The sequence below is a fragment of the Oncorhynchus mykiss genome, chromosome 18 (assembly GCF_013265735.2).
Source record: "Oncorhynchus mykiss isolate Arlee chromosome 18, USDA_OmykA_1.1, whole genome shotgun sequence".
Lineage (NCBI taxonomy): Eukaryota > Metazoa > Chordata > Actinopteri > Salmoniformes > Salmonidae > Oncorhynchus > Oncorhynchus mykiss.
The window spans coordinates 23,645,228-23,662,121 of record NC_048582.1 but is presented as its reverse complement, the minus strand read 5'-3'; the positions used below and the strand labels follow the sequence as shown (position 1 = coordinate 23,662,121).

General features: G+C 45.9%; 2 protein-coding genes across 8 annotated transcripts in view; one reads left to right on the top strand and one right to left on the bottom strand.

The window, feature by feature from the left end:
* The first annotated feature begins 389 nt into the window (after positions 1 to 389).
* wdsub1 (WD repeat, sterile alpha motif and U-box domain containing 1) lies at positions 390 to 9,685 on the top strand. Of its 5 annotated transcripts, none has more exons than XM_021571339.2 (13): positions 390 to 683; positions 4,924 to 5,343; positions 5,482 to 5,669; positions 5,848 to 5,934; positions 6,078 to 6,171; positions 6,302 to 6,335; positions 6,455 to 6,495; positions 6,617 to 6,723; positions 7,017 to 7,031; positions 7,647 to 7,673; positions 7,796 to 7,975; positions 8,897 to 9,031; positions 9,193 to 9,685. In XM_021571339.2, exons 2-13 carry the CDS (start codon positions 4,946 to 4,948, stop codon positions 9,342 to 9,344), a joined length of 1,458 nt encoding a protein of 485 aa, XP_021427014.1. In that variant the 5' UTR covers positions 390 to 683; positions 4,924 to 4,945; the 3' UTR covers positions 9,345 to 9,685. The 5 variants fall into 5 exon arrangements, with proteins under 5 accessions (XP_021427014.1, XP_021427015.1, XP_021427012.1 ...); XM_021571337.2 differs by having other exon boundaries at positions 392 to 683; positions 7,014 to 7,031; XM_036952297.1 differs by lacking the exon at positions 390 to 683 and adding an exon at positions 1,133 to 1,166 and having other exon boundaries at positions 7,014 to 7,031.
* Positions 9,686 to 10,988: 1,303 nt separating this feature from the next.
* The window catches only part of LOC110495854 (protein TANC1), a 63,523-nt gene continuing 57,617 nt past the window's right edge, over positions 10,989 to 16,894 (bottom strand). For 2 of the 3 annotated variants that reach the window (XM_036952294.1, XM_036952296.1), the window contains 7 exons: positions 16,428 to 16,603; positions 16,084 to 16,216; positions 15,936 to 15,965; positions 15,748 to 15,839; positions 15,426 to 15,572; positions 13,744 to 13,844; positions 10,989 to 13,624 (listed from right to left, as the gene is read on the bottom strand). In XM_036952294.1, coding sequence (XP_036808189.1) covers positions 12,154 to 13,624; positions 13,744 to 13,844; positions 15,426 to 15,572; positions 15,748 to 15,839; positions 15,936 to 15,965; positions 16,084 to 16,216; positions 16,428 to 16,603 — 2,150 coding nt within the window. In that variant the 3' untranslated portion in view covers positions 10,989 to 12,153. The remainder of the gene's footprint in view (positions 13,625 to 13,743; positions 13,845 to 15,425; positions 15,573 to 15,747; positions 15,840 to 15,935; positions 15,966 to 16,083; positions 16,217 to 16,427; positions 16,604 to 16,894) is intronic. The other variant, XM_036952295.1, reaches the window with a different exon arrangement.

The following is a 16,894-nucleotide window of genomic DNA, read 5'->3' as shown; positions in this document are numbered from 1 at the left end:
AGCCTGTGACCTTATTTTCGGCGTTTATCCCAAAGCCCTATTATTTCCCCCAATAGGAATGGCTGAACGAACTAATTTACGGTGTTTAGGACTGCAGGCTGGCAAGCTCCATGGCTCATATTTCGAGAAAGGGACGTAGCGGCATCCCAATATGGCGACTGGAGTGTGGGTTTGTCGAAAGGAAAATAGTGGGCGTGTGGAAAGCGCTCTGCTTTAGGTTATACGGTTTTGATTGAGCTGTGTTTTTCTTCCGTTTCTTGAGTTGCAGCAAATCTGCACAATTAGCTGATTCCCCGTCTACACACCCACTCATTTGGACACACCCACTCGCCATATGGTGCGTTCAGGACAAATGGGAACTCGGAAAAAAACGAGGTCAAATCATGACGTCAGTGATCTTGAGGTCAGTTAGTCGAAGCTTTAGAGCTCTGAGTTGGATGACCGTTCAAAACGCATTATCCAATTCAGAGCTAGTTTTTTTCGCGAGTTCCCAGTTGTCTTGAACGCACTGATGTTTGAAGTGGAGATTTCCGAGCTCCTAGTTGTTTGAACGCGGCAATACCCTGGTCACTGCAGCTACCCATAGACGCATATTTCTGGGGGGAAGGTCATTACGGTCAGCTGATCATATGACAGCGTGCGCATGACCAGGAAGTAAACATTGAACAGAGACACGCAAAGAGGTAAGCAAATAAACATAAATACCACTTTAGTTAGTATATAAAATAATACTGGCTTTGTATTTACATGCATTTGTTATAATACAAACTAAACAACAGGAGCATAGAATGATGCTGTTGTTGTGCGAACAGCTAGAATAGCTAAAGGGTTAGCAGCAGATCCGACACTTTATGCTTGCTTATAGCTGCACTACAGGGTCAGTTAGACAGTTTGCATCAAGGTGCACTATACATAAATCGCTCCGCCATTTGTGGTTGCTAAACATTCGAATAGTTTGCCTAATTCCAGTTTGTGATAAAACAAACAAACAAGCAAGTATAGTGTAGATAATCATTGTACCATCTAACCATCTGTGAAATATATTTTCAATAAACAAAAAATATTGTATTGTAGCGACCCTGGTTTTATAAGGGCGGGTATCGACTCACGAGCAAGCTTTTGGGGCACAGTCGATAGCGCGCTGGACTTCGGGCTAGAAGGTCGAGGTATCGACACCTGCTCCCTGCTTTTTTCATTACTGTATTTTCAGCTGTTTTAAAGCTGGTGTACAATACCGAAAGTAAAAGATTAAAAAACTAAACTTAGGATGGGGAAGCATAGAAATAGTGCACGTAGAACAGCTTTACTGCTTCTTAGAATTGCTTTCAATGAGAATTACAGATTTATGTGACTTTGGTCGGGTCGCCCAAAAAGTTAATTTAAGACACAGCGCATATGGCTCGGAAAACATACATAATTCCAGGGATGAGTTGTACTTTGAATAGTCCCAAATGTTACACAGAGAAGATTGAAAGACTGATCGTTTTTCGGGAAATTGCCCTTTAAGGCCTCATGTTAACTAGCCACTATTTACGATGGGGTTGAGTGGCGACTAGAGTGGGCGGACTGGAGTTCGGACATAACATAAGTTTTTATAAAAAAATTGCCCGCAATGTTGTTAATTGCGGGCTAGTCGTTGGGTGCCGAAACTAGTTTAACTAGGCGCGCAACTCCGTCGTTAATCGCGGTTTTATTGGCTACATATTAACTAGCATTAGCAACAGCAGACATTATGGTATATCACGTTGCGCTGAACAACAAAGGAGCTGATTGGCTGACGCTGCTATTCCAAAATGGCTGATGTGGCAACTGCTATTTAGCCTGAGGAATACAAGTGCTCTTCCTGGAAAAACTAGCAGTCATTCAATATTGACGGTGTAACAGTTGGGATAATGGGACAATTGATTCGAGGTTCTCAAAGCCTTTCTCATCCCTGGATTGACGTACATTTTCTGAGCCTTATCTCGCGCCAGCACTGCGAAGCCTGCCCGACCCTGTAGTACAAGCGTAAGGTCCCGGATCTGCTCGCTACTAACTACCCACTGGGCTCAGACGTCAGTTCAGTGTATAGATTTGATTTACATTTGGTTGAGTTATCAACTAACGTGAAATCAACAAAACCTCTCACCATGTCATTGGATTTAGGTTAAAAGTCGGGTGAAATATATATATATATATCCCCCCCAAACCAGGTAGGCTAGTTGAGAACAAGTTCTCATTTACAACTGCGACCTGGCCAAGATAAAGCAAAGCAGTGCGACACAAACAACAATGCAGAGTTACACATGGAATAAACAAACATACAGTCAATAATACAATAGAAAAAAGTCTATATACATTGTGCAAATGAGGTAGGATAAGGGAGTTAAGGCAATAAATAGGCCATAGTGGCGAAATAATTACAATATAGCAATTAAACACTGGAATGTTAGGATGTGCAGAAGATGAGTGTGCAAGTAGAGATACTAGGGTGCCAAGGAGCAAAATAAATAACAGTATGGGGAGGAGGTAGTTGGATGGGCTATGTACAGATGAGCTATTTACAGGTGCAGTGATCTGTGAGCTGCCCTGACAGCTGGTGCTTTAAGCTAGTGAGGGAGATATGAGTCCCCAGCTTCAGTATTTTTTTTTTGTTATTTTTGTTGTTGTTGAATTTTACCCCTTTTTCTCCCCAATTTTGTGGTATCCAATTGTTTAGTAGCTACTATCTTGTCTCATCGGGCTCGGGAGAGACGAAGGTTGAACGTCATGCATCCTCCGATACACAACCCAACCAAGCCGCACTGCTTCTTAACACAGTGCCGTCCAACCCCGGAAGCCAGCCGCACCAATGTGTCGGAGGAAACACAGTGCACCTGGCAACCTTGGTTAGCGCGCACTGCGCCCGGCCCGCCACAGGAGTCGCTGGTGCGCGATTAGCTTCAGTGATTTTTGCAGTTCGTTCCAGTCATTAGCAGCAGAGAACTGGAAGGAAAGGTGACCAAAGCAGAAATTGGCTTTGGGGGTGACCAGTGAAATATGCTGGAGCGCATGCTACGGGTGGGTGCTGCTATGGTGACCAGTGAGCTGAGATAAGGTGGGGCTTTACCTAGCAAAGACTTATAGATGACCTGGAGCCAGTGGGTTTGGCGACCAAATATGAAGCGAGGGCCAGCCAATGAAAGCATACAGGTCGCAGTGGTGGGTAGTATATGAGGCTTTGGTGACAAAACGGAAGGCACTGTGATAGACTGCATCCAATTTGCTGAGTAGAGTGTTGGAGGCTATTTTGTAAATGACATTGCCAAAGTAAAGGATCTGTAGGATGGTCAGTTTTACTAGGGTATGTTTGGCAGCATGAGTGAAGGATGCATTGTTGCGAAATAGGAAGCCAATTCTATATTTAATTTTGGATTGGGGATGCTTAATGTGAGTCTGGAAGGAGAGTTTACAGTCTAACCAGACACCTAGATATTTGTAGATGTCCACATATTCTAAGTCAGAACCGTCCAGAGTAGTGCTGCTGGACGGGAAGGCAGGTGTGGGCAGCGATCGTTTGAAGAGCATGCATTTAGTTTTACTTGCATTTAAGAGCAGTTGGAGGCCACGGAAGGAGAGTTGTATGGCATTGAAGCTCGTCTGGAGGTTAGTTAACACAGTGTCCAAAGAAGGGCCAGATGTACACAGAATGGTGTCGTCTGCATAGAGGTGGATCAGAGAATCACCAGCAGCAAGACTGACATCATTGATGTATACAGAGAAGAGTCGTCCCGAGGATTGAACCCTGTGGCACCCCCATAGACTGCCAGAGGTCCGGACAACAGGCCCTCCGATTTGACACACTGAACTCTATCAGAAAAGTAGTTGGTGAACCAGGCGAGGCAGTCAAAATACTAAAAGCCCTTCCCTTTGACTTTTTGTAAATCCTAATTAGTTTTCCATGTTGATTCAACGTCATCACATTGTTTTTTTGGCTTGAAATGACTTGGAAACAACGTTGATTCAAAGAGTTTTTGCCCAGTGGTTAGTCAAGTGGGTAGTAAGTAGCCTATTTGCTAAAATGCATGTGATTGCAACCTCTCTGCTCTGGCAACAATGTGGTTGCCAGGTGTGGGAAGCTGTTTGATAATAATGAGTCAAATCAACTAAAACGTTATTTGTCACATCCGCCCGAATACGACAAGTGTAGCCCTTACCGTGAAATTCTTACTTCCAAGCCCTTAACCAACAGTGTAGACTTTACCGTGAAATGCTTACTTCCAAGCCCTTAACCAACAGTGTAGACTTTACCGTGAAATGCTTACTTCCAAGCCCTTAACCAACAGTGTAGACTTTACCGTGAAATGCTTACTTCCAAGCCCTTAACCAACAGTGTAGACTTTACAGTGAAATGCTTACTTCCAAGCCCTTAACCAACAGTGTAGACTTTACCGTGAAATGCTTACTTCCAAGCCCTTAACCAACAGTGTAGACTTTACCGTGAAATGCTTACTTCCAAGCCCTTAACCAACAGTGTAGACTTTACAGTGAAATGCTTACTTCCAAGCCCTTAACCAACAGTGTAGACTTTACCGTGAAATGCTTACTTCCAAGCCCTTAACCAACAGTGTAGACTTTACCGTGAAATGCTTACTTCCAAGCCCTTAACCAACAGTGTAGACTTTACTGTGAAATGCTTACTTCCAAGCCCTTAACCAACAGTGCATTTCAAGAGAGTTAAGAAAATATTTAATAAATAAACTAAAGCAAAAAAATAACAAATAATTAAGTAACACAATAACATAATGAGGCTATATACAGGGGATACCGGTACCGAGTCGGTGTGCAGCGGTAACAGGTTAGTTGAGGTCATTTGTACATGTAGGTAGGGGTGAAGTGACAATGCTAGCTAACTTGTAATCATTGTAATGTCACGTAGTTAATAGTTATATTCTATTGTCAAAGGGATTCTTCAAGACCAACTCAAATGGTGTCCCTGATCTGCACCCTGCAAGACCATCGTGACGATGTCAACTGGTGCGCCTTCTCCCCGACACTGCTGGCCACCTGTTCAGCTGACAAAACCGTACGAATTTACAACACCCAAGACTTTTCCGAAGTCCCATACTCCCCGCTCTCTGGCCACGGCTATGGCGTCCATTGTTGTTGCTTCAGCGCCTGTGGTCAGTATTTAGCCTCGTGTTCAACTGATGGTTCCACAGTTGTGTGGTCAACGGACACGGGTGAGATAGAGGCAGTGCTGGAGCATCCGGGTCGGAACCCCGTCAGGGTCTGCGCCTTCTCGCCCGACTCTTCACACCTGGTTTCGGGGGCGTCCGATGGTACTTTAGGTCTTTGGGATTTCCGTACGAAAACATTGCACAGGTGAACATAATTGATAGGTGTTATTTATAAATAGACCTGCGTGTGTTGCCTATATCGAGTGAGGCTTCGCTGGCCTCTGCAGACTGATGTTATGTGTTGTCTCTTGTGGAGGGTTCTTAACTGATTATTTGTCGACAGGACTGGGGCAGTGAATGACACCACTATGGTGGCCTGCTCCTTCACCCCCTGTGGCCAGATGTTTGTCACTGGATCTACGTATGGGGACCTCAGGCTGTGGGACCTGGACATGAACCAGCTCCATGCGGAGAAGAACACTCACGACTTGGGGGTCACCTGCTGCTGCTTTGGCCCCAAGATCCTCAGTGGTGATCATAATATTTTCCTCCTCCCGCCGTCTTTTGAGTTGGCCTGTTCCCAGATCTGTTTGTACGAACATGACAACCATCAGAGGTGTTATCTATACAGCGCAACATTTTGATCTGGGATCTTGGAGTCTCCATATATGGGAATTTGTTGTTTGATTCATTTGCTCCCCTCTCTCAGGTAGCGGTACGGTGCACTTCCGCCTGGCCTCCTGTGGACAAGACAGCACACTGAAGATATGGACCGTCTCCAGGTCCAACGCAGGCAGTACGTTGCCCACGCGCTATGGATACGCAAGTGTGCTGTTTAACGTCGAACTGTGTGCATATGTTGGTCATCGAATGATGTGGTGGATGTGTGTTCACACTGAATGATCTGAAGTAGTCCATCCGTTCCCCTCTGGCCCGTAGGCTGTAAGATGCAGCTGCTGCACACCCTGACCGGCCAGTCTGCCCCGGTGCTCTCCTGTGCTTTCTCTGCGGACGGACAGCTGCTTGTGTCTGGGTAAGTCCGCCCGTAGGTGATCTATGGCAAAGCGCTCTCATAGTTGGTCAAGATAAAGTGGTACATTTACTCCAACTGGCCACAAGGGGGAGAAGTGTGTTGCTTTTTACCATTTCCTTTTCTGTTGCAGCTCAGTGGACAAAACAGTCACAGTGTACGATGCTGTAAGACGAGCTCTTTTCATTACCGTAGATGTCATTTCAGTTTAACTCCCCATGTTAATGTCCCACACAGAAACCCATGAACACCGCCCATCTGAACTTGAATGTTGTTGATTTTTCAGAGCCAGGGGACTTTGCTCTACACATTGAACCAACACGAGAGGTAATCTTTCTTCCTACCCTTTGGGGACATCGTCGCATCTCAACGGCCTTCTTCGAATAGCCTACTTTTTAACATTTTTTATTTACCTTTCCGTCCTCCCTCCCATGATCCTTTGCTGTAGGTACGTGACGGCGTGTGCCTTCTCTCCCAGCACACCTCTGTTCGCCACGGGTTCTATGGACAAGACTGTCAATATATGGAGAGTAGAGGATGGACACAGGGGCCATGGTGGGTAACGCACACAGGTAGAAAGAAGTACATGTACTGACAAGCTCCCAGTGTTATTGGCATTAAGAATGGCATTAGCCTTCTGAGTCACGCTGTGTGGGGTTCCGACGTACTGTTTCACTATTTTCTCATGTAAACAAAGACCCTATTGACTTAATGGTGACGACAGCCTGGTGATTAGGTGCTGTTTTTGCATCAGCTCTTCTTTATTGATTATGGCTTAATTGTGTTTTTTTTTATTCTGCCAATCATCATCCCTCTCTCTGCATGGATCATGGGGGGAAAAAAAGAAGGCAAATCTTTACCTGGTGAGTTTTAAATTCTCTTATCTGTACCACCCATCTGCTCATTGAAAGCAGTGAGGGATGGAGGGTCTCTGTGAAACCTAGGAGTCCCACTGCTATCAGAGGGCTTTATTGAGAGGGATACTTCTACCCCAGTGATAACGTCTTCTGCTAATATGACGGAGTCTTTCATAGCCTGTTGTGTTTCCAGGTGACTTTTGCCTTGAGGCACTGCCTGCCGGGAACCGAGTTGCTTTTCAGTTTGATTCACTGTATTAGTGTACACGGTATACAAAACATTAAGAACACCTTCCTAATATTGAGTTGCATCCCCCCATTGCCCTCACAACAGCTTCGATTCATCAATGTTATGGAAAGAGCAGGTGTTCATGTTTTGTATACTGTAGTTCTATAGGCTCACAATGCTTTCTTCCTCTCCTCTCACCTGATAGTTTTCCAATAACCTAAACACAACTCATTCTAAGAGAGGCTTGTCAATAAAAGGCTTGCAATTCAATGACTGTAGTTTTAAATACGTTAATGTTCACCATTTTAGTTGACAATGGTTTTATTATTTTTTAAGTTTAGTCTTACTGTGCTGTTTGAAATGTATTTAATTTTTCACATCTTGTTTTCCAGTTGAAACTGCAACATTCTCATGCGAAGGTGGGAAAGTGACTAAGAAGCACTATAGAAACTTTTGATAGGTGACACATTAATACCTATAGTAACAACATGTCATTGAGAGATACTAATGTGCGGTCCCTTCCTGTTTTCCGACCTGTTAGGCAGAAAGTTGCTGTGTCACTCCAGGCTTCTGGTCAGTGATTGGTCAGAGGAGGACGTGGGGGCGTGGCTGTGTGAGGAGGGGCTGCAGGCGCTGGTGGAACACTTCAAGGCAAACAACATAGATGGAGCAGAGCTCATCAGTCTGACCAAGGAGACACTGGCCTCAGAACTCAACATAGGTGGGGACGGCACATCACACCATCGACTATACACATTATCATACAGCTAATGGTACATTATCATATTATACACATTACCCACTTGTCAGTCTGGTATCTGAGATCCACATTTTGTACAGTAGCTGGAAACGGAGCGTCATCACACTCAGGCTGGAATCTTTTTTTAAGAGGGGGGAGGGACAAATTAAAAACAAGATGAACATTGAGGAATGATTGTTAATATGAGATTTACTCAGGATTACATGCATTTTAACTGTACAGCGTTAGATTAGGCCATGTGTATTCTGCACCGCGAGTGTAATCTGCTTTAAGATTTCTGCTCCTATTATATAACACAATTACTCATCCCAAAATACATATCCTGTAACATAGAAAATGCTTTACTAATACCATTTCTGTCTGAAACAATTCCAAAATATGAAAATGTGATTTACAGATTTTGGTTGATCCTTATATCTTCTCTTTTAAATAAAGATCTTTCACCCTAGTTTCTCTGTGAGGTGGTAGGTGTGGGTCTGTTGTTGATGGTCTCTCACTCCAATGGCAACCATAGTAACCAAACAGCCCTGTTCTCTAAAAGAGATGAATCTCTTAGTAGACACGGGTGTCTCTTTCTACTCTCTACTGTCTCTGAGAGTGAGGGATGGCACCATTCCAGGTTGTTATCTTCCTGATGGAGAAAGATTATTATTTTTCCTCTCAGGGGCAGAGGGCTCATTTTGTTTTTTTGTGTGTCTAACACACACACACACACACAGACTGACCTCGCTTTACTGTAGTCTCCATGGTGACCAGGAACTGGGTCATGTACGCAGTGTGTTCAAGCTAGGATATCACATCCACAAATGATGCAAGCCCAATCGGCCAATGTACAATTTTTCCCAAATCTCTGCCTGGTTGTTTCCTGTTGGTGTGCTGTAGAGTCTGTGGGATTGCGCAGTAAGGTCCTGAGGAAGGTGGAGGAGCTGAAGGCGGGGTGTTTGTGTACCGGTGTTCCTGATGAGTACCTCTGTCCAATCACCAGGGAGTTGATGAAGGACCCTGTTATTGCTGCAGGTGGGACACGCCCCCATGGCAACCTGTCTTTCTGTCTGTGCATTTTTAGCTATCAAGATTCTATCTATTTCTATGCTACAACATTTTTTTGCAAAACAGTCGCATGCTTTTAAAGGATGCAAAACACACTATCCATCTTGTCTACCTTTTCTTCTGAACAGATGGGTACTCCTATGAGAGGGAAGCGATTGAGAGCTGGATCGCAACCAAGAATCGTTCCAGCCCCATGACCAACCTGCCCTTACAGACAACACTTCTGACCCCAAACCGAACCCTGAAGATGGCTATTGGACGCTGGAGGACCAGCCAGTGAGAAAGAGGGCTGCATCGGCATCTTCTACATCCATTTCAATCTGAAGGCGGGTCTATCCCTCAGTTAACTTCTGACCAAAAGTAGGCTCATAGTACATAAAGCTAAATATGATGATGTTTTCAGGTTGACCATACTGAGCTTCGATTCAACCCCTCACTGTGTCTGTTGGGATGAAACTGCTTTAGAATGTAAATATTTATAGCCGATGAGACATTCTAATATATATATATATATATTCTCAAACTCATGCATGTTGACCATGTTGAACTCTGCTATTTACTCTACTCTCTACTCTGCTGCTTTAGCTCCAGAACCATTTCGATGTACAGTGCATTCGGAACCCAGACCCCATTACTTTTTCCACATTTTATGTTACAGCTTTATTCTAAAATTGATTAAATTGTTTTTTCCCCCTCGTTAATATACACATAATACCCCATAATGACAAAGCAAATTACAGCCTTGGGTCTTCTTGGGAGTGACGCTACAAGCTTTGCACCCCTGTATTTGGGGAGTTTCTTCCTTCTCTGCAGATCCTCTCAAGCTCTGTCAGGTTGGATGGGAAGCGTCGCTGCATGGCTATTTTCAGGTCTCTCCAGAGATGTTCGATCGGGTTCAAGTCGGGGCTCTGGCTGGGCCACTCAAGGACATTCAGAGACTTGTCCCGAAGCCATTCCTGCGTTGTCTTAGCTGTGTGCCTAGGTTCATTGTCCTGTTGGAAGGTGAACTTTCGCTCCAGTCTGAAGTCCTGCGCACTCTGGAGCAGATTTTCATCAAGGATCTCTGTACTTATCTCCGTTCATCTTTCCCTCAATCCTGACTAGTCTCCCAGTCCCTGCTGCTGAAAAACATCCCCACAGCATGATGCTGCCACCACCATGCGTCACAGTAGGGATTGTGCCAGGTTTCCTCCAGATGTGATGCTTGGCATTCAGGCCAAAGAGTCTTGGTCAGTCTTGGTTTCATCAGATCAGATAATCTTGTTTCTCATGGTCTGACAGTTTAGATGCCTTTTGGCAAACTCCAAGTGGGCTGTCATGTGCCTTTTACTGAGGGGTGGCTTCCATCTGGCCACTCTACCATAAAGTCCTGATTGGTGGAGTGCTGCAGAGATGGTTGTCCTTCTGGAAGGTTCTCCGATCTCCACAGAGGAACTTTGGTGCTCTATCAGACTGACCATTGGGTTCTTGGTCACCTCCGTGACCAAGGCCCTTCTCCCCCGATTGCTCAGTTTGGTCGAGAGGTCAGCTCTAGGAAGAGTCTTGGTGGTTCCAAACTTCTTCCATTTAAGAATGATGGTCACCATGATCTTGGGGACCTTCAATGCTGAAGAAATGTTTTGGTACCCTTCTCTAGGTCTGTGCCTCCTTCAACCTCATGGCTTAGTTTCTGCTCTGACATGCACTGTCAACTGTGGGACCTTATATAGACAGGTGTTTGCCTTTTCAAATCATATCCAATCAATTGAGTTTACCACAGGTGGACTCCAATCAAGTTGTAGAAACATCTCAAGGATGATCAATGGCAACAGGATGCACCTGATCTCAGTTTTGAGTCTAATAGCAAAGGTTATGAATACTTATGTAAATAAGGTATTTCAGTTTGTTATTGGTAATAAATTTGCAAACATTTCTAAAAAAAATGTTTTGCTTTGTCATTATGGTTATTGTGTGTAGATAGATGAGGATAAAAAAAAACCGATTATCCATTTTAGAATGAGGCTGTAATGAGGAAAATGCATTTAAGGGATACTGGTGTCAACAACTGAAGTGTTCAATCTATGGCTGAAGTTATATAACAGGGATAGCAGATGTCGGTACACATTCAATTTTACACGCGGGTGTTTGAAATGAGATGTCATTTTAGTTTTCCAATGAGATTTTATTTCCCCATGATTATGGTAGAAGTGCTTTAGCATAGTCTGTATCATGTGTCGCATAGCTCACAAATCAAAGATGGCAACAATGTTCATGTAGAATACCTGTATCATCTCACCAATAATACCCTTACAAGCTATTCTGTACCTTACTGTAAACGGTTAATGTTGTGCGCACATAAACTAAATAAATCCATCAACTTTTCAATTATTTCTCTAGCTGTGCAAAAATAACTATATAAAATATGTTGCTCTTACAGCTGACCAAGCCATCGGCACAGTAAATAAATGAACATAGACCGCAACAACAAGCAGTTACAACAATGTCCGTAGGATTATATGTACACTTAAATATGAGTATTTATAAAAAATGTACAAAGGAAAAGAACCCTCCGTGCATTGTGAAACACTGCATTGAGGGCTCCGTTATACTGACAAAGGCTATCACCACTTATATAATCTATAAATAGAACACATACAAATCTAATGTATAAACATCCCTATTCAATATGCGTGCCGACCATTAGCCAATCGTTTACTCAAATGGCTTCTCGTCCATTAGCATCCGAAACCCTTTAGTGTTGTTCTTTACAAACTACATCATAGTTACGTTGTTATAATGGCCCATATTAGGATGCTGTGCTACTGTTCAGCTAGTGGGCTGGTACTATATGGTGTTTCCCAGTTCTGATTACGTGCACTGTGTTGTTTGCTTACTGGTGTTGCTCTAGGCATGCTTACGCAAAAAGCACAAAAGCCTCAAATGCTGCTTAAGTTTAAACGCAGTGCATCACATACACTGTCACTTTACAAGAGTCCGATTTAAGGAAAGAAACTTTTAAACCCTTCCCTTGCCACCGTTTCTCTGGAATACAGAGAAAGTTGTTATGGTGTCTGCACCTGTGTTTGTGCTTGACTGAATGTATGGTCAGTTCAGACGTTGGATTCTATAAAGGAGCGTTTAGGTTTGATGGGTAGGATGGCTGGGTTATCTCTGGTGAGCCCTGCCTGCCGGTGGTTCCCGTCTGGGAACTGGGAGGAGTGATGTTGGCCTGCAGCTGGACCTGGTCTTGGCTCCCTGTGGTAGAACCTGTCTCCAAACTCCCTGGCCAGGGCCTTGGCCTGAGCCTGTTGGGCCAGGTGTTGGGCCTGAGCCTGGGCCCCGTTGAGCACCTGGAGGGGAGCCTGGCTCTGCAGTGGTTCCGCGTAAGAGGACCTCTGCTTGAACTCATTGTTTAATCCCTGGATGTTGTCCATAGGGGCCATGCTGTGTCTCTGGTTCTCTAGACCTTCAGGGGAGAGTGGCTGGGAGTGAGGCTGGCCTTGCCAGCCCAGTCCAGGTGGGGGCTGCCCCTGGACACGCACTGCCTTGTCTTTCACCCCCATGAAGGGCCGAGGCTTGAGCTCCGGTTTAGCCGGTTTGGGGCGAGGCACGTCGGGTCCCTGAGGCGCCTGGGTCCTGCCGCTGTCTGACAGGGTCCCGCTGGAGGCTAAGCTACTGCTAGAGCTGGAGGCCTTCATACTGCCCGTCTGACCACCAGAACGCAGACCGGGGCCAGCCGACCCCCCAGAACCCTCCCTCCTTACCTCTTTACCAAACCCAGGGGTGAGGGACCCAGCCTGTCCATCCAGCGTGGTGCCGTGGTGGGCTGAGAGCCTGTCTGTTCCCCTAGCCAGGCTGGAGGAGTGGCCTTGGAAGGGCAGGACAGATGAGGAGTGGTGGTGGTTGGCAGGGGTGAGCCCCGGTTGGTGGTCTGTGGAAGAGGGCAGAGGGCTGATGTCGATGCCCAGGCCAGGGCTGGGTCTCAGGGAGGTGGAGATGTGTCTGCCTGGCAGGGGGCTGGAGGGGCCACACAGAGACATAGGCCTGCCCCCTGGTCTGCCCCCTACCTGCAGGGAGTTACAGTGCTGCTGCTGCTTGGTCTTCATGCTTTGGTTCTGTCTAGGACCCTGTAGGACAGGGCCCTGCTTGTCCAGAGGCAGGTTGGTCTGTGTGGACCCGTTCAGAGGGGAACCAGGCCTGGGGTCCAGGGGAGCTAAGCCCACTGCGCCTGGTACTGGTGGGAGAGCCCTGTCGGGTCCATAAGGGTTCTTGGGCCTGTTGGGTCCATAGGGGTTATGTGAGGGCTCTTCCTCTCCCCCTATCTCTTCATAATCATCATCTAGTTCATCCTGGCTCTGTGTATCAACACTCCTCTCTGTGTCCTGGCTCCTCTCTGTGAGGTCATCGGGAGTCTGGCTGTGTGCTGCTTGTTGGCCCTGTGGTGTGTTGGGGGACTGCTGCTGCTGCTGCTGTTGTTGTTGACACTCGTCCTCCACACGCGTTAGCAGACGGCGGATCTCCCGGTTGGTGGGGCAGAGCCGAGACGCCTCGCTGAGGTCGGCTAGCGCCCCCGCATACTGCCTGGATGGACACATGAGGCGAACATAGTGTGAGGTGAGTTTGTCTTGTCAACTGTACCCGTCCGTCCATTCTAGTCCCTTCTTTATATCAGTATTAACGGAGAACTGGTGTGTGCTAACCTGCTGCTCCTCTTGGCTCGTGCTCTGGTGTAGAACGCCTCATAAGACTTGGGTTTCAGTTCCAGGGCTTTGGTGGCAAACTCCTCCGCTATACCAAAATCCTGTCGGGGGGGGGGAAGAGGACAGGAACTCAGTTAATTCTGAATGTTTACTGTTAAATTCTGTCCACCCTGAATTTCTCACGAAGAAGCCAAAAGCAACGTCTTAAGGTCATTAGCCAGGGTAATGTGTTTGTGAGCGTTAATGAGTGCAGTGTGAATCCAGCGGTAGTCCACACAGCGCCACACTTTGCAATTACTGTAAGTGACTGAAATGAGGATTTCAGTGTTGTTTAACTGGAGAATTCTTCATCTGTGTGCAGCTCAGAGTAGAGCAGCTTTATCTCCCAGTGTCTTAATGGATTCTCCAGACGGGTGCTCGTAGCTTCTCTCCAAACCGTAAAAAAAACTCCTTCAATCAGATGTCGGAAATGAAAACTATTGACTCTTAAAGGTACAATGCAGCTGTTTTTATCTCAATATTCAATTATTTCTGGGTAACAATTAAGTACCTTACTCTCATTGTTTTCATAAACAAAATAGCTTCTTAGCGAAGAGAAATTTCTCAAGTAATAATTTTGCTAGGACTGTCTGGGAGTGGAGGGGAAAACTGAAAACTAGCTGTTTTTGACAGAGAGCTTTGGAACTCTCTTTCTTATTGGTTTATGAACTAATTTACCACCTGGTGATGTCTTTTCAAACAGCTCTTACACTAAAAGGCCATTATCATCATTTTCACAATTTCACAGTATTATTGCATCCTCATAGTGTGGAAATATATATAAAACACAGGTAAATCATGTTTTTGACTGAGCTGGGCCTTTAATGGGGATTTCATAAGCACCTCTAGTGGCTCTAGTGTGTGTGTGTGTGCATGCCTGCGTGCAGTATATCCATCCATCTCTTTGCCTAGAGAGCATGCGGTTGGCTTGTTTTTAAATGAGTTTCCCTGCTCCCTTCATTCCTCGCAGGTGAATATTTAATGAAGGAAACCACAGTGTGATTCCGTCCTTGAGATGGAGGTGGGCATTACACCACAGCCTTGAATTCCACAGCTCTGAATAACTGTTCAATGTGGAATAACAGTTTTTATGGCCTCTATACTCCCACTCCCCTCCTGTTCTATTCACCTGAACGTGATGGAATATGGATGATGTGTGTGTGCCTAGCCAGCTCTCTCTTCCCCCTGACCCAATATCCACCAGCAACAACGGAGGGAGGATCCCTTCTTTCCATGTGGGTTTGTGCGCTCGTGTTTGTGCACACGCGTCCACCTTGCATGTGTGTGTGAGTGAGTGATTACTCCAGTATATGGGAGAGGATGACCGTATCACATCATAGCATCTTTCCATTATTCATTTGCCCGGAGGATGCCATTTTACCACCACTGCTCTAGTCTTATTATATTGTCTGGTAAAACAAGGGTGTGTTAGATCACTCCCTCCAGGCTGCTGAGTTGAAGATCTATCTATTATACCTACTCCTATACTATTAACATGAAATTACATTTCATTCAGTGTTAAATTCTATAAAATAGGCAATTCTCTAGTGTGTAGCTATATCAGACGATGTAAAACCTGCAGTTTTATTAAATGTTCAATTCTATTAACAACTGATAGAGTAGTGTGTGTGTGTGTGTCTCACATTGGTTTTCCTGCGGCAGCGTGACATGTTGAGGTACAAGGAGACACGGAGCTCCTTCAGACCCTTCAGGTCGTCTCCGAAGCCGTCTCGGGGGAACTTCCTCAGGGCGTACTGATACCTCTGGGCTGCCTCCTTCATCCTCCCCTTCTGGGGGGGGGGGGGGGAGGGAGAGCGAGAAAATACAGACATTGATTTGGAGAAGGGGGCTAGCAGATTTCCGAACTGGACACACTTTCATGACAGACAGTGACACGCAGGCAGGCGCGCGCACACACACACACACAGCGAGAGAGATCAGGTTTTCCTTTTGTTGTTAACCCACCTTATACAGCAGGTTGCCCTCCTCCATGAGTTTCTGTAGGAGGATGAGGAGGACGTCTGGTTTCGATGTGGCCATCGCCCACGTAGCATGACCTGGTCAAGAGGTACGAGAACACAGGTTACACACACACACACACACACACACACACACACACACAAAACACTGTAAAAGGTATCTAAAGAAAGTACCTGATCGATCATAAGGGGATGTTCTGTAGCCTTTTAGCAGGTAGAAAGGAGTGAAGAGAAAGAGGGGTGAAATACATGATGTTGATAGAGCCTTCCTCAAGACCCTGCAGGGCTTTAACACCGACAGATCAGGTCAACTCCAACTCACCCAGCTTGGCCCCTTTCTTCAGTAGGGTCACCACTACAGCAGTGTTCCTACAGCCCACAGCCCTCTCCAGAGGCCTCACCCCACTGTGGTCCACATGTTCCACCACCGCACCCTTCTCCACCAGGTACTGAACCTGTGATTGTACACCACAAAACAAACAGCATTTTAAAAGGATTCAAACAAGGCTAAAGGTGCTGGAGGGAATTGTGTAAATTCAGTACTGTGTTTTTAAAAATCTACAATCTAGGCCATTTTAGACGATCTAGGCCAGTTGCAGCGAAATCAGAATTATGTCTGTGGATCTATTTTTTTTCTCCAGTTTGCAGTATGAGAAGGAACCCCACCATCTCTGCATCACCGTTGAAAGCTGCCAGGTCAAGAGGGGTACGCCCGTTCCTGTCAGGGTGGTCTATCTCTGCCCCCATCTCCACCAGGTGCTGCACCACGCCCTTCTGACCCTTCAGACACGCCCAGCTCAGAGCTGTCTGGCCCTCCTTATCCACGGAGGCTAAAGACGCACCTGGAACCAGATCAGAAATAACAAGCTCACTCCACTGAGACTGACATACACTCAGTGGCCAGTTTATTAGGTACATCTAATACTGGGTCAGACTTTCCTTTCCCTACCGAACCGCCTGAATTCTTCGGGGTATAGAACCGCTGCTCAATTGGTATTAAGGAACCTAACGTGTGCCCGGAAAACATTCCCCACACCAGTACACCACCGTCACAAGCCTGTACCGTTGACACCAGGCAGGATGGGGCCATGGACTCATGTTGCTTACGCCAAATCCTTACTCTGCCATCAGCA